The sequence below is a fragment of the Lissotriton helveticus genome, chromosome 2_1 (genome assembly GCF_964261635.1).
Source record: "Lissotriton helveticus chromosome 2_1, aLisHel1.1, whole genome shotgun sequence".
Taxonomy (NCBI): Eukaryota; Metazoa; Chordata; class Amphibia; order Caudata; family Salamandridae; genus Lissotriton; species Lissotriton helveticus.
In genome coordinates this window covers 547282496-547305682 of record NC_136059.1, presented here as the reverse complement: position 1 = coordinate 547305682, position 23187 = coordinate 547282496, and the positions used below count along the sequence as shown (strand labels likewise).

Genomic DNA, 23187 nt, shown 5'->3' with positions numbered 1-23187 from the left:
ATATTTTGGATATTTAAATAGTTGAATCACTTAATGTAATCTGTTGATAATGGTACATTACCAATTATACTCGTTTGGCTCAGCAGTCTCCATGTATAGAAAAAATGGTTATATCCTGGGGACTAGTGACATGTATGGGTACATTACCCAATAGAAGGTGTGTGTTTCAAACATGATAAAAGTGCAGAAATGCTTTTCTACATCTGCTAAAATGTTGATAAATACACAATGATTTTTGTGTTGGAAATACGGCATTGTATTTTTCATGATGAAATAACGCTGTGGAATCATGATTGTATTTAATACAAAGGAGCGATGAATGCGCATAGATATCAGTGAGGTACATGACCGTAAATATGCGATTGTGATAAGGATTATTTATAAATGGTTCTTATTTGTTTGTGCATTCCTATCAAATTATGCTCATACTTTTTCAAGCAGTTTTGCTCAGGGGAAGAATTTATTTACAAATGAATTTGAATTTGCTTTTCACATGTATTTAAGGTTCCGTAAGTGTTTCCTCACTGTCTATAAACCATGACCCGTATATCCATGGGAATTAGGGCAAAGGTCATTTATGTGACAAAGGTTTCGTCGAAACGCGTCGTACTGCTTGTTTTGTGAGACAATAAAACTTTATTGGACTCGTCCTTTGGTGTGCCGCTGGAGATCTTTCTTTGTAATCCTGCAAGAAGTTTCCGTGTGGAAAATATAAATAGCGGTGCTGTGACCACTGCTGGCACCAGCGTCGTAAGGAGGGTGAACTGCTGCTCGCAGCAACTTGTGAAAACACACACACACACACACATATATATATATACATATATATATTACCTAGTTGTGGTTGCCAGTAGGTAGTTCTAGTTAGGTCTGCTTTCCCATTGACTACGCGTTTTTTGGTTGGCTCATAACTTTGGCCCCGTTTGACAAATCTTTCCCCAAAAAAGTTCCTCCACCTCAGCTCCTTCCTGGAAAGTTTTGGGGTGAGCCATCACCTGGGGGGCAAGAAAAAAATGGGGGTCCCAAAATGCAAAATCCCCATGCATTTTCCATAGACTTCTTTAGACAAATTACAGCAAAAACTGCTGAATGGAATAATACCAAATTCATCAGAAAGCTAAGTGTTGGTCCACAGATTGTGCTTTTGTGATTTGGTGTAAATTTGTTCAGCAGTTTGAGATATTAAGTGCAAAAATATATATATATAGATATAGATATTTGGATGGTTGGGCTTGCGAGAGTCTAGCGAGCATCCTGCAAGAGCGCAAATTCAAAAACAGAGCCGTATGATTTTTTAAGAGGTGAGTTTTTCCCGTGAGCCTTTACGCTCTCACAGGAGCATCGAGTCTCGCGAATGCTCTGATTGTCTGGCTGTTACGTTTTCAAAATTAAAAGGCCGCCATTACTGTTTACTGGGAAAAACTGAAGGTGTTGTGGAAATTAAGTAAAAAAAGCTGTATAAGGGAGCAGCAGGCAGGCATCCTGTCCCCCTAGATTTGGATGGGAGGTCTCTAAGGCATAACTGCTGTGATGAAAATAAATTTATATTGTTTCAAATAACAATTTACGGCTTCCAGGGACTCTCGCGCGATAGGGAATAGTAACAAGCATTGGAAATGCAATAGGTCTCGCAATAACGCGAGTCTGAACTATTAGCATTGTAAATGATAATGCCCTTTATTTTTGCGTTCTGGTTTTTGGAACATAAATAAAAGGCTTTGTCATTTACAAGGCCTATAGCTTAAATTTGCGTTAAAACGAGACCTATTGCATTGCAATGGTGGTGGTGCTGCTGAGTTTTCTCTGAATCTGCACTCTGAATCTGCACCCTGAATCTGCACCCTGAATCTGCACCCTGAATCTGCACCCACAATCTGCACCCACAATCTGCACCCACAATCTGCACCCACAATCTGCACCCACAATCTGCACCCACAATCTGCACCCACAATCTGCACCCAGTGTGTGAGTGGCGTTGCATGTGTGAGTGGCGTTGCGTGTGTGAGTGGCGTTGCGTGTGTGAGTGGCGTTGCGTGTGTGAGTGGCGTTGCGTGTGTGAGTGGCGTTGCGTGTGTGAGTGGCGTTGCGTGTGTGAGTGGCGTTGCGTGTGTGAGTGGCGTTGCGTGTGTGAGTGGCGTTGCGTGTGTGAGTGGCGTTGCGTGTGTGAGCGGCGTTGCGTGTGTGAGCGGCGTTGCGTGTGTGAGCGGCGTTGCGTGTGTGAGCGGCGTTGCGTGTGTGAGCGGCGTTGCGTGTGTGAGCGGCGTTGCGTGTGTGAGCGGCGTTGCGTGTGTGAGCGGCGTTGCGTGTGTGAGCGGCGTTGCGTGTGTGAGCGGCGTTGCGTGTGTGAGCGGCGTTGCGTGTGTGAGCGGCGTTGCGTGTGTGAGTGGCGTTGCGTGTGTGAGTGGCGTTGCGTGTGTGAGTGGCGTTGCGTGGATGAGTGGCGTTGCGTGGATGAGTGGGGTTGCGTGGATGAGTGGGGTTGCGTGGATGAGTGGGGTTGCGTGGATGAGTGGGGTTGCGTGGATGAGTGGGGTTGCGTGGATGAGTGGGGTTGCGTGGATGAGTGGGGTTGCGTGGATGAGTTGCGTTGCGTGGATGAGTTGCGTTGCGTGTGTGAGTGGTGTTGCTTGGGTGAGTGGCGTTGCGTGGGTGAGTGTGGTGTTGCGTGGATGATGGTGGGCTTGCGTGGGTGTGAGTGGCGTTGCGTGTCTGTAAGTGTTGCTGTGTGGGTGAAAGTGGCACAGAGCCTTTGATGTGGCCTGGCGCAGGAGAAATGCTGCTGCTGCTAATTAAATACAAGAGCGCCGGGAAGCGGCCGGGAAACACAAGTACGGCCGGCCACATAATTAGGGGAGGAGAAGCCGCACAGCACACGCTGGGAGAAGCCCTTTGATGTGCTGTGCGGCCGCGATGCGCGCTCTGTGCTGGGGGAGGGCCATTAGCCTTAACTCGCGGCAAGATCAAACGAAGGGTGGGAGGGACATTGAGGAACAGATGGCCATGAAAGTGTATGGGCCAAAAGCGCGTGCCTGTGGCCACGTGCACTCGAAGAAAACGCCACGAAAAAATGCGGTGCTTTGACAATCAGTTCGAGCACTTGAATTCTCGCCATTTCCCATTCCTTCGGAATGGTAAAGGACGAGACCTAAAAAGGAGTCGGCGAGTTCTCAATATATTCTACTAGTATAAATGCATATTGTGGCCCTTGTTATTGAAAGGGAGCGTAAAAGACCTAAGCAGTGTGATGAAGTGAAGGTTTATTGATAAAACAAAAATTATGATGTGGCGGGACTCTCACGGAATCATGAAAAATAGGAAGGGGTAGGTGATCTTGGACTACACTCTGGTATGCACACATTACTGTAGGAAGGAGTGTTAGTGGAGATAGTGTTTATCAAAGTCTACTCTCCTACAACTATAGTAAAGGCTCTTTCCATACCCTACAATGTGCAGCCATCATCCAAGAGAAGGGTCTTCATGAAGAGGCCAGTCCCTCCCTACATCCTAAAACTCATCATGCAAGAGAGAGATCTGACCGGACAGGCCAGTCCCTCCCTACACCCTACTATGCACAGCTGTCATTCCAGACAGGGGTTATCGGAGAAGTCTGACCCTTCATATACTCTTCTATGCACAACTGTTATCCAGGATACCCGTCATCCAGGAGAGAAGACTGAAAAGAGAAGACAGTCCCTTCCCAAACTATACTTTGCGTACCAGTCTATTTCAGACGCTAGATGCTTTTATGCCACTTAGACCATTCTGAAGTCCTGTGACAGCCATATTGAATTTTAGGATACAAGTATATCACGCTCTACTGCCTGCACAATACGCACTGTGTACATGCTATTTTAGTAGCTTTTATATGTGCACTGATTTTAGACTGCACTTACTTATAATTAACTGCTCAGCAACGCTTTGTTCCCCTCACTGTTATTTACGGAGCCATTGCTTTCCGGTCCGCCACAGCTTGTGCTGTTTGCGCGGAGAAAGCCTACGGGCTCAATTTCCGGCAAATCAGTGTTAGTGCTCAGTGTTGTGGCATACGCAGCCATAAAACCGATGCCGGGACGGATGGGCAGCGGATGTGCCACTGGAGCGCCGTAGGCGCACCAAAGGCAGGTCCATCTGCGCCCGGACGTCGACAGGAGCCAGGACCCCTGGCTCTTTTGAGGTAAAATATAAGACCACCCAGCGTCACAACTACTCAGCAGCTACTTTGCACCAGCTGAGAGCACCGAATAAGGCCAGCACACCACTACATCTCTCATGCACCAACCGGTATTCTGATATCTTAGAGGGCCTGGTGGCCTGTTACAATTGTCATTTCCAAAGTAATTTTACGGGGAGGATACCCTGTCCCTCTCCAACCAAGTATGGCCTAAAAAGTTTTCTTTGCAACGTAAGGTCATTAGCCAAGCACTTAACGGAGATATGGGATGTAATCACCTCTCAGTCTCCTGATATTTGTTTTTTGACATAAACATGGCTAAAGCCCTCCAACCTTCCAGCTACTGTGCTAGCTATCCCAGATAAATTAATCACTCTTGATTAAGGTGTAAAAATGGGCGGAGGTATTGCCATAGTTTTTAAAAACACAATCAATGTGACAAGGATTACAACCACCATCACTGACCCAATGGAGTTAGGTATCTTTAAGATAAGAGTTTCCGCAACTGAGATATGGAAAAGAGCACTGATTTATAACCCGCCTGGGCCCAAGGCCAATTTTAGTTAACAGTTGGTGGAACAGATAGCCACACATTTTAGCCTCAAATTTATTTTCCTAGGTGATTTTCATTTCCACAGGGAAGAACACACCAACTTCAACATTATGAAGCTAGTAACAGACCTAGAAACATTAGGACTCTCCCAAGAAATCAGAGGCCGTACGCATGTAGCCGGCCACTCACTTGATCTAATTTTCTCTAACACTGAATGATTGGACTGTAAGGCACTACTCCCCCTTACATGGACTAATCATTTTTTATGTGCAGTCCTTTCATTCCCCGATTACAACTAGGAAGGTAAGCCTGCGACGCGATGCCAACAGACTTTGGCATTAACTCACTCCTGAAGCTTTCAGAGAAGCTTTCCAACATCAATTATGACATCACTGATACAATTTCAAATGACATTACTGATGACATCACTGATGACATCCTCCAATGAGTGGGCTAGTTTGCTTTATAGTTTACGTAGTGGCCGGTAACTACCATATTACTGGTCTACCTAATTTTGTAGAGCTTGGGTCCAACTAATGGGTGTAAGTGTTTATGAAACGCATGTGCTCCTAATGCACCATAGCTGTGTAGAGGTATTGAACATGTTTTTTAGTTCAAAACGTTAACAATGTCACTGAAAAATTCACCTAACTATAATGTTACTTTAACCTATGTTTTTTAGAAGTGAAATAAATATTATATTATTTGGTTATAAAAATAAATCATAGCATTCATAACAACACAACTTCTCAAAGACATTTTTTCTCACAACAGTGCATGGTAAAGTGGAGAGTTAGATTTAGTGTTGTCTGGTATAATTCTACAGGCAGTTAAACATTGGAAGATCGTGTATTGACCATTGACTCCATTTTACTCTAACTACATTTTGTGAGCACGGTTTCATCTTCTGTCTGTCTGACCCCATCGTTCAGCTGCAAATGCAGGCAGGCACAGGTTACTTGGTCACACAGATTTTTTATGTTTTTCAGTTCACCGAGTGAGAGAGATAAGATGCTAAAACAGACCGTGTGGGATGCGTACAGTGTTCAAGGTTGAGAATGTGAAGAATCCTGCTTTAGGTCTCATCGGAGCCTGGCCAGCTTTGTTGGGTGACCTCGACACAGAGTGTAGCCAGCACCTACAGCACAGATGAAGGGAGGGGAAGCTTCTAGAAATCTCTCTCCGTGTTAGTAAAGAGAATAAAGACAGAGACCTCTTGGCGCTCTGACAGGAACTCTCCTGGAAGCGAACGTGCTACCAAGGGGCTTTTGTGCCCGGTTGAGAACTCCTGCCTGAGACGGTCAACGGGTTCCCCAGTGGCGCTGGCAAGGACGAAGCTAACCAGACAGTGGGTGAAGTATTTCAAGCTCTGATAATTATGTTTGTGTACATACAGTGACTTTTCTATACATTTATTCTTGAGTGTTATTGCCATTTGATATATGGGAACTTGCTGCAATACATATTCCCCTTTATTTGGCAAATGAGTGTTGAGCCTTGTTCACATTGTATTTTGGTATTCCACAGTGTGTAGAGTCCTAATTTGAAGAGTGTTTACGTTGTGTCCTGGAATTTTGAAGGCTTGCCCAGGTGCTCTGGAGAGAAAAGCAAGACATACGGTTAGCAAGCTGAAAAGAAAGAGTGTGTAATAAGGTGCACTACTTATAATAATTTGAAGGTGGTGGATACATTGTTAATGAAAGTTATAACTATAACGTTATTTTTGTAAACGTTTGTGTAGTTTACACTTGGTTTGTATAGGGAAAAAAGTTTTCCTAACACTAAGCTTTAACCATTGATTTTTCATTGAATTTAATTTTTTTTAAAAATAAAAACGTGTTTTAAATCTTAGAGTCCAGTGTTGCAAATGGAGAGTTGTTATTTGAAGAGTTGTACAGTACAGTGGAGGAGAGTGTTGTAAAGTCTACTGTCATAGACTGGAGTATTATGGAGTGGAATTGAGTTTAGTAGAGCAGAGGAAGTAGTGTATTGTACAGTGTAGTAAAGTGTTCTATATTGTAGTGGCCTGGTGACTCATATAGTGGAGTGAAGTACCGTAGATTGGAGCAGCGAGTTGTAAAATAGAATGGAGTGTCAAGAAGTAGAGCAGGATGCCGTTGACTGTCAGACTGGAGTAGAGCGTTTTAAAGGAATGTAGGGTAGTGTCAGCATGTAGTACAGTGAAGTTGCATACAGTGGAGTAGAGTGTCAGACAGTGCAGCATAGTATAGTACAGTGGCCTAGAGTGGTATAAAGTGTAGTAGAGTTGAGTACAGTGAGTGGAGTACACTTGAGTCGGGTAGTGTACAGTGAAGTAAAGTGTCATGGAGTGGCTTGTCGCAGACTATGCTGGTGGGGAGTGAAGTGGAAAAGCGTAGCATACAGTGGTGTAAAGTGTCATACTGGAGTACTGTGTTATACAGTACTATGCAGTGGGGCGTTGTACGATATTGGTAAGTGATGTAGACTATGGCAGAGGTGCACAGAGTCTAGTTGATTTATTAGTCGTCAAGAGGTGTGCAGTACAGTGTTGTAGAGTGTAGTACAGTAGATTGGCATACAGTGTTCTGTACAATGGCATTCTGTGGCGTGGAGTGGAGTAGTGGAGTACCGTGCCAGAATAGCATAGAATAAAGTGGGGTGTAGTGGCATACAAAGAGTGGCGTACAGTGTAGTATAGTGGACTAAAGTTCAGAGTGTTGTACCGTAGCAAATCATTTAGTACAGTGTTGCACAGTGGAGTGTTGGGGTACAGATGTGAGTAAAGTGTTGGAGTGAAATATACTGTAGTAGAGTGTTGTAGAGTGGAGTTGCATAGAGTACAGTGGTGTGTGTGAAACAGCTGAGCTGTGTAAAGTGGATTGCTGTATAGTAGTGTACAGTGAGGTAAAGTCCCGTACTGTGGAGTAGAGTTAACTGGAGTGGTGTAACAGTGTGGAGAAAAGTACAATAGAGAGTATTCGTGTGTCGTAGAGTGGCATTGAGTGGAGTGTATTAGCGTGGATAGTAAACTGTTATAAATTGGAGTGGGGTACAGTAGAGTGAGTACTGAGAGTTGTACATTGCAGTGTAAGGGCATAGAGTGGAACATAGAGTTTGGCAGCAGAGTGTACAGGGATGGAGTAGAGAAGAAGGTTGCAGAGCATTATGTAGCGTGGTAGACTTTTACAGAGTGGAGTCATATATAACAAAGGACAGTCATACAATGGAGCAGCATAGACTGGAGTGGTGTACACTGTAGTGACGAAGAGTGGATTATCAAAGTGGAGTAGCATACGGTGGAATAGCATACAGTGGAATACTTTACAGTGGAGTGTAGAAGAGTGAAGTGGCAGAGAGTATAATAGCGTGGAGTGATGTGAAGTGGCGTAAAGTGGAGTAGGGTAGAGTTGAGGAAACTGATATAAACTGGAGTGTCGTAGGTCTCATACAGTACAGTGGAGTGCTGTGCCATACAGTGTTGGAAACTGTCAAAGAGTGGAGTAGATTGAGGGCAAATTTGGACAGTAAAGTGTATGGTGATAGAGGGGAGTAGAGTCTAGTGGAGTAGAGTCTAGTAGAGTTGCATAGAGTGGAGTAGAATTGAGCTATAGAGTGGAGGAGAGTACACTGAAGTGGAGTAGTGTACCTTGGAAGGGAATTGGTGGAGAAGTGCAGACTGGAGACGAGCACAGTGGAATAGCGTGTAGTAGCGTACAGTGGAGTGGAGTACACTGAATTTGTTTAGACTGGAACGGTGTATTGTGGGGTTGAGTGTAATAGTGTACAGTGGAGTGGGATAGAGTGGAACACCATATAGCGCTGGGACACATATTGAAGTTGTGTACAGTGCACTAGCATAGAATGGAGTGGGGTAAAGTGGTTAGCCTAGAGAGGAATGCAGTGGTGTGGCATAGAGTAGAATAGCACAGTGGCATAGAACAGCATAGAGTGAAATAGCATATACTGGAGTGGCATCCAATGGACTAGCATAGAATGGAGTGGGGTAGCGCACACTGGAGTGGCATAGAGTGTAGTAGCGTATAGTGGAGTGGCATACAGTGGAATGGCGTGGAGCAGCAGAGTGGCGTAGACTGGAATAGCATGTATTTGAGTGGTGTACAGTTAAGCGGTGTAGATTGGAGTGGCATACACTGGAATTGGGTAGAGTAATAGCATAGAGTGGAGGGGAGTACAGTGGACAAAAGTCAAATAGAATGGGGTAGAATGGAGTGGCATACAGTTAGATAGCATAGAGCGGAGTAGCATACAGTGTAATGGAGTAGAGTGTAATAGCATATAATGGAGTAGCATATAGCGGAGTGGCATACAGTGAAATAGAGTACACTGAAGAGGAGAATGGAGATGCATACATTGTAATAGCGTAGGGTGGACTGGCATAGAGAGGAGTTGTGTACAGTCTAAAAGCATTGAGTGGAGTGATGTAGACGGAGTGCTGTACAGTGGAGTGGCGTAGAGTGTATAGTAGAGTGGCATACAGCTGAGTGGCCTATAAAAGACTGATGAAGACTAGAGTGCAATACAGTTGCGTGGGGTAGAGAGCAATAGCATACAGTGGAGTGGCATACATTGGAGTGGTGTACAGTGGAATGGTGAACAGTGGAATAGCGTGGAGTGTTGTAGAGTGGAGTGGAGTGGCATACTGTGGAACAGAGTAGAGTTGCATGCCGTACAGCACAATGGCGTAAAGTGGAAGAGTGTATAGTGGAGTGGCGTTGAGTAGCGTACAGTGGTGTTGTGTACAGTGTAATAGCATAGGGTGGAGTGGCATACAGTGGAATAGTGTGTAGTGGAGTGACTACAGTGGTGTGGCATACGGATGTATGTGAAATTTAGTAACAATATAAATTATGGGTCGCAAAGCAACGCAAAACAGTGAATTGCACTGCCTTGTGCTTCTCCAGATTTACCAATCAATGCAGGGCCATGCATTCCTTTGTAAATCAACTTAAGTAGTGCACTGCCCATGCAACATCATGATTGACACCAGTGTATCACAATCAAATAATACAGCTAGGCCTTAGTTATAGTTTGGGCCATGGTATACCATTACATGTGCACTCCAACATTTGGCTTGTATTGTGCCTCCTGAAGGTAAAATGAACTCATTTTAAGTGTGTGAAATGTACTGTCAATGTACTTGAGGTTTCCTCGCATTTCAAGCAGGAGACAAAGTGCTGTCTCCATCACCCATGCAGGTTTTGTTTGTGTATTGCCCGTTTCACTTTCATGGAAGAAAGTGCCCGGTCGGGGTGTTTCTGATCAAAGGACAATTGGTGTTGGCTCATATCTCCTCTCCGCTTCTTTTGAAATCCAACTAATAAAGGCAGTACGTTGGCAAGAGTAAGGTGCAAGGATAGCATGAAGACGCAGGTAGATTCTAGAGATCAATATAACTAAGCAAGAAGGATGTTTTTACCTACCTATCAAATCTGAAACCACACTACTGTAGACTGGTTAAAAAGGCTGTGTCTGGAGAAAATTGAGCGAGAAAGAGCAGAATGTTCGAGCCCTATGTAAAGAGGTCAAATAATATACATATTTACAGGAATGTTGGGTGAAGCTAGCACCACTATTGGAACCCACAAAATTTAGCATCCTTGGATTACTCCTGAAACCATCAACAGGGGGCGCCAAACAAGGAACATTTGAGGCAGCCAGTTGAGGCACCATGGCTTCAGGGCAATTAGGTGCACCACATCGGACTGGTCATCAGCACCAAGGCCAGAACAAGGTAGGAAGAAAGGCAAGGGGATGTGTCCAAGGAACACTATTTCTGCATCCCTGGTGCAGGATCTCAGCCACCCCAGCAGGTCAGTCATCATAAGTCAAGACCGTTATTGATCGCACAGCATGCCAGCCACAAATACCGCATCTGTTGTCCACAAAATTGCTGCCCAGTGTCCTCCACTAGGTCACAAAGCATGCCACAATTCCACCGCTACCTGTTTCCGGACACTGTAAGAACTCCAAATCTGCGGGTGGCCAGGGCACGAGGATACAGTAGTGCTGTATGCTTGCCCTACATGGCTTTGTTTCACCAGCGGCCATCACCACCCTTAAATAAATTAGTTTCAAACATCTACTAAAAGGGACTTCTCAATGGAATTCCAATCCAAAGAAAAAGTAACTGAACACTTGAAAGTTCACAAATAAAAGAAAGGAAGGCTTTTGGTTACTTGGCAAAAATACACAGATACGCATTTGTGCACATACACACACTTTACAAATACTGACAACTCGAAAATCACATCAAAAAAATAAAATACAATATTTTTTACTATTAAAACAATTCCTAAAAAAAGACAATGCCAATTTAATTTGATTGTTGTCAATTAAATTCTTACTTTATTCGATCATCATAAAAGAACACAAATGTTGTTACTTTAGTACAAATTCCATTGCACATAAATACATTCAAGTTAGACAAAAAGAACCATTAATAATGACAAGATAAAATAGTAAGAAGTTTACTAAGACCAAAATCTAATTTCTGTATATACGATATCATCTACTTAAAACATTAATGAGTTTCGATATCGAACGGCAGATTTTAAAAAACAAACCAATTCTCTTGCACACCTCCTCTGAGCACAACTCCTGGAAATACATTGGCGCTACTATCCATTTTCTAAACCGCATCTACTTTAAAATTGGGATTAAAAAACCACTTGACAAACGCTTATAGTATTACAAATAAATACAAAATGTACCAGGGTTTGGGAGGAGATTTCATCACAGGGACATCAACAGATACCAGCTACATCATACTGTCGCAAGGGGAAAGAAAGTTTCCATCTGATGTAGCCCATACAAATCCTCTCTCAGGGGTGTGTTACTAAAAATATTTTGCCCTTTATAGCACTTAAACTACAAAAGACATTAGCCACATCGCTAATTCTGTCCAAGACTGATTACTGCAAAAGCTGGCTTCTGACTACTCACAAGTATTACATTAATAAACTTCCGGTTTTACAAAATGCGGCAGCTAGATTTCTGTTAAAAATCCGCCAAAGCTGCTCAGTGTCTCAAGAATTAAAAAAAGTTTGCACTGGCTTCCTGTTAAACAGAGAATAACTTTTAAGGCACTGTGTCTAGTCTATAAAGCGTTACATAATATTTGCCCGAATTCCTGAATCAGAGTTTCAAATGATATCTTCCTCTCAGAAATCTTAGATCAGGTTCTGCTAATTTACTAACACTACCTAGGTACAAACAAGTACAATTGTGGGGGAAATAGCATAGTACTGGAAGCATTCAAAGCATGGAACACGCTACCTATCACCATAAAGCAGCATCCAGTCTTCTAGCTTTCAGTTAGCGGTAACGACCTGGCTGTTCAAATCCCGATAACCCTCGCGGACCTGTAATACGCCCAACCTGAACTGAATAGTGCTGCGACGTCTCTGGGCAGTGATGCGCTATAGAAATATTGTTAACATAACATTCCAAGTAGGGCTCCATCGAGAGGGAGATTTGAATCATAGTAAGGTCTTTAAAGGAGGGCTTAATGGACTCAGGCAATGGCCCTATCCACCAGGAATCTAATGCAGACCCAGTGTTTGTCCTCCTTCCTGAGGTCTACTAGATTCAAAAAGATTGAAGATCCTTCTGGTTTTAAAGAAGTGGTCTGGATATCAAACTGGTATGGCATGGTGTGCAAAAAAAACGATGGATTTAGGCCGAGATCTCTGTTCTGGGGTGAATGTATGACATTGTTCTGCATTCTGTCCATCAACTGTTTTTTTTTTTGTTGTTTTTTTTTTGGTCCTCATATCCACCATGGTAGAAGAAAGCCATCTAAAACTAGCCATAGAACCGCTGTCTCAGTGTTATACTGGATGGGATCTTATGGAGTGGGGGGGCCCGACATCCCACAGCTGTTGCTAGCTTAGTCTCATTATTGGCTATCATTGGGGACGGCATGTCCTGAGCCGGGCTTCGACCGGCTATCTGCTGTGCACATTGTTGAAACATGGGCACCATAGTAGTGTAATCATTGGACCCGGGGGGAAAAAAAAAAACGGATCATTATTGTGCCCAAACAAGCATGTGCCAGAAGGCTCTTTTGTTTTTATTCCCCAGTCTAGCTAGGTCCATTCTGGCCGTCTGTAGAACAGATGCCAACCAGTCCCCGTGGGAAGGAGGTAGGGGGTCCTTCCACCTCCTGCAGATCTCCCTCCTTGCCAAGAGGACCGTGTAGAACACTAGGCTTCCAGCTGCTCTTTGCGATCCTGTCAGGATCCCAAAAATTACTAACGATAGATCAATGATAACTGGGAAACCCAACGATGTTGTAAGAGTCTTCCCAATAGCTTCCCAGAATGTAGTAACCCGAGGGCATTCAAAAAACATATGAGTGTCTGATGCTGCCAGCAGCCCACACCTTGGACATGCCACTGGATTCCCTAAAGCAAATTTAGATAGCCTCTGGGGAGAGTAATACGCTCTATGGAGGGTGTAAAGATGATTCCTGCGAAGCCATGAGGGCTTTACTATACTTTTTAAGAGCTCAAATGAGGTGGACCAGAGCTTTGGTAGATCTTGACCCGTAGTTAAGGCACCCCACAGATGGACTGGTAGCGTAAATTCCCCATCAGATTCCTCAAGCAGGAGTCTGTACCATTTTGAGACCTCATTTTTAGATGGACCAGTACTCACTAAGTTAGTTATTAATTGACTGTACCCTCCAAGAAGGAACCTGTTTCTTTTTAAAGGTGGAATTTTATAAGCCTGTGTCCAGCTACTCATTTGTAGGTATTTAAACCTCGAAATGGTTGACCCTGTCCTATTCTGGAGGTGCTCCCACGAAAGCAGATCCCCCTCATAAAAGAGATCCCCCCATACTTTAAGGCCTGCCTCTTTCAGAGGGATGGCTAGGGTGTCTTCTAGCCAGGCCGGGCTTTCAGGTTACCCCCAGAGCGGTGTCTTATCACAGAAATACCCTTGTTTGATAGAATTTGTTAACTCAGTCCACATTTTCGCTAATCCATATAGGACCTTCAATTTGATCTTTTTAAAGAATTTCGGGTTGCCAAATTTGAATAGGTAGCCCGACTGGCTGAGACCTTCCCCCTCCAACATGGCTGAAAACACCAGGCCTACCCCGTGGTCAGTCGTTTTTTTTAAGAGCATTCGAGTATGAGACAGCTGAAACGCCCAAGCGTATAGTTTTAAATCTGGGGCAGCTAAGCCCCCCTTCTCCCATCGCCTTTTGAGCTTCTTCCAGGCAATTCTCAGTAGTTTTTTATTCCAGATAAAATAAATGATATCTGACTGTAATTTAGATATGTAAGTCTGATCAAAATAAAGAGGGATGGTATTGAAAAGAAATGAGATTTTGGGCAGGATGGACATTTTAATCAAGTTTACTCTCCCAATTAAGGAGAATTGTAGATGGGACCACGATTGCATCAATTTTCTACATTCTTTAGCAACTGCTGTGAAGTTTACTATAGCAAGTTTGTTGAGATCCTTTATTATATTTAAGCCCAAATAACGCATTGATTCACCCGCCTGTACTTCCAGTGCACTCACATCATCGTTCCAAACCAACATCTCTGTCTTGGAAGTGTTGATCTGGTACCCCGATATCTGACCAAAACCCCGAGCGATTTCAAATATTACAGGGAGAGCCGTGGTTACATCTGATGTAAGGATAAGCAGGTCGTCGGCATCTAGAGCCACCTTTCTCTCCCACCCTCTGTGACAAAAAGATCTGATGGTAATCTCTCTCAGTTGTTGTGCGAGAGGCTCAATGTAGAGGTCAAACAGCAGGGGGGAGAGCGGACAACCCTGCCGTGTCCCTCTGGTTATAGAAAAAGGATCTGACAACTCCCCATTGATCAGTAGGCTCGCCATTGGGCTATGATACAAGAGACCTACTGTTCGACGAAATCCCTCACCCACGCCGAACTTGGCCAAGGCCCCCGACAGGTACACCCAATTGACCCTGTCGAAGGCCTTAGTTGCGTCCAGCGTGAGGACAGTTAGGGGCAAGTTCTGTGAGACCGCTGTATCTATTGCCCCTATTAACTCGTACGTCAGTTCGTATAGCTGTCGCCCCTTTACAAATCCCTTTTGATCTGCATGAAGAACTGACGGGGCTACCTGGGCCAACCTAGAGGCCAATACCGTGGTGAAGATCTTGTAGTCCACATTTAAAATTGATATTGGCCTATATGATTCACAGGCATCTTTAGGTTTCCCAGGTTTCAGAATAAGCGTAATTGATGCATTATCCCATGATGTCGGGGGGGTATAACCTTCAAGGAGAATTTGATTAAACAGCTTAGTGAGAAAGGGGACTATCTCAGCCTCTAGGATTCTATAGTTTCCTGCAGGTAGCCCGTCGGGCCCGGCAGCTTTTCCCTTCTTACTTCTTTTTATGGCGGCCCTGACTTCTCCTTCAGTTATGGGGCTGTCCAAGAATTGGGACTGTTCATTCGTTAGTCTGGGTAAATCGATGCGCCCTAGCCAGTCAACGGCCTCCTCTGGACGAGTTCCAATTTCCTCCCTATATATAGTTTCGAAGAATTCCTTAAAGGCCTTCCTTATTTCAACGTCTGATGTTAAAGACTTGTTACCCACGTTGATAGTGGCTATGTTGTTCCGGGCCTGGTCTGTTTTGGTCTTCCAAGCAAGCAGTTTACCAGCACCTTCGCTATATTCAAAGTGGGCCAACTTACTTGCCTCCCATCTCTGCTGCAATCTGAGATTTAATACTGTACCTAGATTGGCTTTCAGAGTCGCCATTTCCCTTCTTTGAGTATCGATGATGGACTCCTCTGCCCCAATACTAGTGTCGATGAGAGTTTGGAGATTGATTATACTTTTTTCAATCGAAGAAATTTGTTCCTTATACTGCTTCCTTTTATATGATACTTTCCCTGTTATGAGCCCCCTCAGAAACGCTTTAAACGAATCCCAGATGATCCTAGTAGTTGCTGAGTCGTTGTTATCCCAAAAAAATGGTGTGACTCTAGATTAAGGTATACCATGTCATCAGGAGAAGAAAGAAGTGATCGATCGAAGGACCATCTCGAGAGCAGTCCCTCCGTTCCTTGAGCTAGATCCATTACTACTGCAGAGTGATCTGAAAGATGTATCGGGAGATACTCAATGGATCTAACATGATCAGCCAGCCTCCGACTGATTAAAATAAAGTCAATCCTTGACTAGTGTTTGTATTTATAGTTCCGGAAAGACACCCCTTGCTGGCGCCCGGACCTTTCCCTCCATATGTCTAGGTATCCATATAGTTTCATTGCAGAATGTAACACTACGCTAGATTTGGATAAGACTAAGGATCGAATATTGGGAGATTTGTTCAAGATCGGGTCCAGTACCACATTAAAATCGCCCGCTATGATAGTTGGCTCTGGGAAAGACAGCAGCTGAGAAAACATAACCTCCAGTGTAGATGGGTCATCCTGATTCGGCCCGTAATAGCCCAAGACTGTAGTTTGAGAGCCTGCTATCATCACAGATGCGATGGCCCATCTGCCACCTGGGTCCACCTGTTGAGATAAAAGCTTGGCTTTGGCCCCTTTTTTTAAAATAATGGAAACCCCTCTAGTGTTTGTACTCTGAGTAGTTGAAACTGCGAAGTCTATCCACCTATTTCTCTTAATCAATTTGAGCATTTCTAAATGGGTTAAATGGGTCTCCTGGAGTATAATGACCTGCGCCTCCATATCTCGCAGGTATTGCCTGATTTTATTTGCCCTAGGTTTGGTGCGCAGGCCATTGATATTCCAGGAGAAGTATTTTATATTAACCATCTTTGTCATAACTGTTCAACAAAAAGGAGATACAGGCGGATGATGTTGATACAACCCCTTGTTGCCCAAAAATCTTTCCAAAAAACTGCGAACCATCTTCCTTTCCAACATGTCTTGGCTTACTGAGGACTTTTTTCCATTTTTACCACCCCCCACCACCTACCCTAGCTACGTGCCTCCCTCTCTCCCTCCTCCCAACCCTAGGAAATCCCTTGCGATATCTAACCGGAACGATGTCCGGTTGATAGCGCCCCTCTGCAAACTCCCGGAGAAATACACCACCCTTAACTCAACTGTTGTTTCTGGATAGAATGGATCCATGGAATCGTAGGACCAAGGGCTAATGGCAGACAATCTTTGATGATGTCCCTGTTTAAGAAGGCCTGATCATTACACCAGATCAAAGACCAAAGCAGCCAAGGCGCCAATTTAACATGATCCTCAACAAAGTCCAAGCCATGTTCTTCATGGGACAAAAGTGAGGGCTGCTTTCAGAGAGGCCCAAAATCCTTCTGAGCATCCTATTTTTCTCACTTTGGAGGCTGTTCGTGTCACAGTAGCGCCAAGCCCTTCTACCATATGTCAAAACCAGAATACACTTCCTTTTGTACATCTCCAAGAGAGGCTGAATAGGCTTTTTCCCAATTTTAGGAGAAAAACTAAAGGTGGAGGCAACCAACCGTAAATAGCATGCTCTCCTGCAAGACAAGTAACAGACCCAAGTATTGCTGTATTTAAATGTTACGGAAAATCCTTTCCCTTGATTGAGAGACAAGGGGTTTTCATATACTTTGATCTGGAAGCATTATGTATGTTTTAGATTAGTTGCTCTCTAAGTTCAAGTTCTCCATAACACCCACAAATGCATCTAATAAAATCTTTAGCACATTCGGAGTTCTGGCTAGTAGGACCGCATGATCAGCATTGAGAAAAGCAGCCAACAGCCTGTTCTTGGCAGCGGGCAAGTCCTTCACCACATGTAAAAGGGCGATCTCTAGGCCGTTAATATATCACAAAAATAATATAGGGGCCAAGGCATGACCGTACCAGACTCCTAAATTTAGCTTAAAAGAATCAGTACATTCCCCCCTGGTCCCCAAATCTTAAGAGAAGCTGCCAGATTAAATGAAGTGCTCGTAAAGAATGCACTAATCCTTCATCGACCCCCCCATAGATGTCAAAAGGGCTCAGAACATCAATCTATTCACACTACCAAAGGCGCTTGAGAAATCCATAAAGGCAAGGTGAAGGGAGATATATGTCAATTGAAAGATGAAAAGTGACCGATTGTTCTAATGCCCTCAGCCTTGTATGCAAACCATACTGTATCTCAGACACAATTTTACAATCTGAGGTCCAGACTAGCAGTCTTTCTAAAATGGCACAACCCAGAGTTTTTACAGAGGAATCCAACGGGAAATTGGGTGAATATATGACGAATCCTGTTGGTTCCCCTTTTTAGAGATAGTGACTATTATCGTCAACCGCCAGGACTTAGAGAATCATACCTTACAGGCACAATTAATTGCTACCGTTATCACTTCCAAGGACATTGAGAAGTTAATGAGGAGTTTGAGGGATACCCAGTCTGTCCCACTAATCACAGAGCTATATATCTTGCTAGAATGCTTCACCCATGCCTCCAGAGCAATGTTCCAATTCAGAGACAACTTGGAGAATTTGGATAGACAATTGAAGTTTACAAGATTCCAAAAAGCCTGAAGATTTTTCAACAAAGAGGCTTGAACTAGTTTTTCACACAACTCATTCTTCACAGCTAATTTCCTGGTCATCGCCAGTTTATATTCCCTATGGCGGATTGCTATTTTGCCCCTATTTCTCAGGGATTTCCTCAAGGCATGGTGTAGCGTTCTACACTTCGTAGACTCTCCCAAGGATTCAAGGGACGCAACTTCTTGCCTACCCCCAATCTCCCTACAGACACAGCTAAAAATTATGTTCAGATTACTAGATACAAGTTTACTAAACATGTAAGATATGTCGACAATCTTACAAACCGATCTTCTCGTATTATTTTTAGTGGACAAGGGAGAATAACCCCCTTTACCTCACATTCTCTTCCCTTGGAATTCTCAAGGAGACAGTAGGGGGATTATGGCCACTAAAGATGGTAGTTTGGGCAGCCCCATCAATAATCGAGTTGAACAGAACACTAATAACAAAACCATAATCAATGATAGTACAATGGCCCTACCTATGAACGTGTTTGCTTTAGGATCACTGTACCCCATTAACTCTAAGGCATTACAAGGGCAGTGGCTTATTAAAAGATGATAAAGCACAAATCCCCAGCATCCCAGTTCTGACTAGGATATATAGCATGGATCGATTCATAAGGACTCTAGTAAGTTACTGAATGCGGTCTATAGTTGCTGGTGGAAGGTGAAGTAATGAAGGGAAGGGGCTTACAAAAGATGCATGGAAATGAGCCCTAGAGCCCTCAAGAAGGTTGAACACAGGTTTTACGATAAATGCACACAAATCTACGGCCCTCTCATTTTTGCAAGTTAAAAATATAAAGTTTGAAATAGCATGCATTTGAAAAAATGACTCAAGCACTTGCTCTAACATGAAGAAGAGGCTGAAGAGGTGCTCTTTCCACACAGTTTCCACTTATATGGAAAGGAAAGATATTATACCTTTATTCATCTTCTAAAACATGTTTGTTAGCATCAAGTAACTCAAGCGCTCTCACAACTATAACAACATACTTTATTACCACATAATTTAGATTATGCTGGCACATCGAATCTCCCCAAAGAATCTCTGTCAAAAAATCCCATACTAAGTGTTTTAAAATTCCCAAGGAATGACATATTTTAACACATTTTCACTTAACCTGCTGATATGAATAAAACAAAACAAGGTAATTTGCTCACCATCCCGACTGGACAGCAAATAAACAAGGCCATTGAGACACGTGTCAGTAACTTCGGAAATGTTTGTTGCGCATCTGCCAATAGCTTGTATCGCAGCTGCAGCAAACAGCTTATCTTGACTTTTGACATATGTCTAAAGGAAACAAATGCAAAATGTAATTCGACTGTGCAGACAACAATACATAAATCGGTTCTTTGGTAACTTCATCAAAAAAATTCATTTAATTGTACATATGTGACTGTGCATAGCCTTAAAGTTTGATTATAGATTACCTAGTCAGTTTTCAACAATTAGAGGTGAACTATGGTACAATTAAAAGAGAAGGAAGTAAATAAGATTTTAGTTTTGCAGAACTGAGATAAACACACATATTAATAAACACATAGCTCAAGCAGTGATTCTCATTTCTGGATTATAGGTAGCAAGACAACTCACAACCTATCAACTAGCTCCTTGACAGATCTATTTTTCCTAATTTGGGTCTGTATTCTAAATTGCTCACCCTTCCCACAAATCGCAGAAGGAATACAGCTCATTGTTTAAGTGCATAAAATGCCAATGCTTTCAAAGAGCTTTGGCTGCAAAAAGAAGCATTTTCCCAACGTTGATACTTACAACCCATGGTTAGTTTTACCAAATACAGGGGTTTTCATTCATCAATGAAGGATTGATATAACTCTTTATAGTAATAGGACTCGACTAATTTCTGCTTAGTTCATTGGATTGCCATAAAAAGTGTTTTCCATTAATGTGCCTAAAAATTAACAATAGAACATTAGTCTGGAACGCAGCCACACAGCCACACACTTTCGAATTCTTCGGTACAAGGCTGGCTCCGGAGAGATACAGCCATTTGAGAGTACATGTATCTAAGATTTTCTTGCCATAAAGGGATACTGCCCTTGCTTCACTTTTGAAATTAATATACTTATTAAATCAGTGCTCATCTAAATTAATGAAGACCGCAGCATATGCAAAGACCTGGAATCAAAATGAAGTGTTAAGATCAAGGTGCCACAATATTAAAGAACATGGGGCATGTGACACGGTGCAGGGATTGAGGTTTAGAACTGCATATTCAACACCACCATTTAAATAAAATCAAAACTGAAACTAGTTTAGCTGGGTGAACAAATGAAAAAAACGACTTTCTCTCATGGGCACAACCTTAATGATCCGTTTGGGTACACTGAATATTGGAGGATATCTAATGCATTCCAATGCTACACTAATACTTAAAATACAAATCTCATGTGGGGACAAAAATTATTTTTTACCAAGATTAAACTAGTGCATTTTCCTAGAGATACCAAAAAACAATATTTAGGTGGTGAAGAGATTCCAAGATTTGTCAACAAAGTCCTTGATCTGTCAAAGACACATGTTGATGAGATGGAAATTGGCATACCGAGTTGCAAAGAGCAAAACGTGGCATGTAAGAAGCTCCATTTCGTTGGCTGTCGCTTGCCTAGGGTGCTGGGCACGAAAGAAGGTCTCTTTCCTTTTTATGTGTGCGGACTGTACAATGGACGTTGCAGCTTGTGGGAACAAGGATGGCTAAGATTTGCAAGGATATGGGAGTAGACAATGGTTATATAACAATGAAAGCATCTAGTGTGTGATAGATGATGAGGTTCACAATGTCTGGCGTGTTGTTGAACTGCATTTTTAAAATTCCATTTTGTGTTGCCATGCTCTAGGCAACTTGTCTGAAAACTGTCCTCCACATCCCCATTGAATCTTGCACAACCCCCTGCTCCTTGTGGTCGAGCCAATTCCAAGAAGCCTGCCTGTGTGCCTTCCCCCAGTTGTGCCAGAGACTCAGCCACATCCTGTTCATTGTTGGTAACTCAGCCTGTCACACCAGCTGCCCTGTGACCACCCCCAACTGAAAGAGGAAGCACGAGGTTAGGCCCACAAACCAAACCAACTAATAGAGGAAGCACAAGGTTGTACACTGTGACCACACATTCCTGTGGTTCTGCCAATTCTGGGAACCAAGAGCAGATAGTTCCTGTTTTAAGAAATAGTTCCTGTTCTTGACTGTAAGACACCCTGCACCTGGCATCTTAGTTCATTGACCACACATTTCTGTAGTTCTGCCAATTCTGGGAACCAGCCAGATAGTTCCTGTTTTAAAAGATAGTTCCTGTTCTTGACTCTAAGCTGAGAGATATACCCCCCCCGGATGAGGAAGGGCCTTCAACTGAAATGGCACAATTCGACACATTGCATGCACTCTCACGAGACACAAGACACGCCCATACCTTGACACATCTTGTTGGAAATTACTGCTTGTCACTTCCCTGTTTTTGCCTACTGACTGAATCTGTATAAATATTCTGCTGTGTGAATAAAGCATCAGACCACTCCTGAACCTGCTTGGTGAAGGAGCTCTCCCTTAACTCGAGTTATTGAATAAATCCCTCTTTACTCGAATACCACGGACTCCTCTCTTTACTTAATTTAAAGTATTTACTAATATAGAAATTCTAAGATAAGGTAATATTAATTATTTACCACATTTCTGGCGCCTGAACAGGGACGTTCCCTCTCCCCCACGCGCCGGCGATGTCGGACATGGTACTGCCCCCTCCTGACCTTTGACGTACTTCAAAGTGCACAGACGCGGGGAATTCCCGCCAACTCCCTCGAGGCGAAGGGGGGGACCGACTGCGGCCCGTCATCCACACGAGGCGATGAGGAAGATTGCGGAACATCCTGACCCAAAGCCCAACCCGTGAAGAAGACAAGACCGAGGTCTTGTGAGCCCCGTCTTAAAAGCTGCGCGCATTTCAAGATCAACAGGCCTTCTAGTCTGCTTTTCGGTGAGTACTGCTGAAAGTATAAAGACGGACCCACAACTTTTGTGGGTACGGTAAAGATATAGGTTTGTTGTTTCTCATTTCTATTTCTAATAGAAAGTCTGCCATCATGCCTATTTTTTCGAAAATACTTAAGATGGGAACTAGAAAAAGTATTCTCGAGAGGGAGATTCCCCTCCCTCCTCGGGATACTCCAGGACATTTTATGTACACAAAACATGGTGTCGGTGCACTACCTGTTCGCCCTTCCGCCCCTATTTCACGACCACGCCCGGCCCCATTCCTCCTAGGTCATTCTAAACGGCCATCTCCGGATGAATTATTCGAAAATACATCTAACACGTTAGACTATTGGTTAGACCAGGAACCCCCGCTTACACCGGAGGAAGAGGAAATAGCCAGAACTGCGACCCTATGGGTCTCTCAGTATAAGATATATGACAGTGATCTCATAGCCCGACTCTTTTTAGCATTACCACGCTCACATCAAAGATTAGCGAGTCTCTACATGGTACAGCATCTCATCACTCTCAATGACACTTTTTTTAAACATGATCCAAGACTAGAAGATTTTTTGTCTGACTGCGCTGATAACATGTTCCTCCACAATGGTTCAGTTTTTCTCAACAGATTCATAGATTTTAGACAGGAATACCAGAAAGCGGTTGAATATACATTTTTCACTAATACTTGTGGACCAGTTAATAGACTTCCTCAAACACGCCAGTTCCCCATGAGGGAGGTCCACCCCAGAGCTGACGCAAATGGCGCGTTACAACGCGTTTTTATTTATGTACCCTTGACAAAACTTGAATTGCTAAGGATAAAAGAGATGGTTCCCCCTCACTCAAAAGATCCTGCTGGATTTTTTAAGGAATTAGGAGACGTATTAATGATGGGGACATATACTCTCTCTGATATTACAGCAATTCTGAAATTATTGTCGCCATCGGG

At 43.4% G+C, this 23187-nt stretch overlaps 1 protein-coding gene across 2 annotated transcripts in view; it reads right to left on the bottom strand.

Annotated features, from left to right (window-relative positions):
- Window positions 1-23187, bottom strand: part of AP3B1 (adaptor related protein complex 3 subunit beta 1) — a 1831130-nt gene that overhangs the window by 1082739 nt on the left and 725204 nt on the right. For both annotated transcript variants that reach the window (XM_078675217.1, XM_078675216.1), the window contains exon 13: window positions 19408-19540. In XM_078675217.1, the coding sequence (XP_078531343.1) occupies window positions 19408-19540 (133 nt within the window). The remainder of the gene's footprint in view (window positions 1-19407; window positions 19541-23187) is intronic.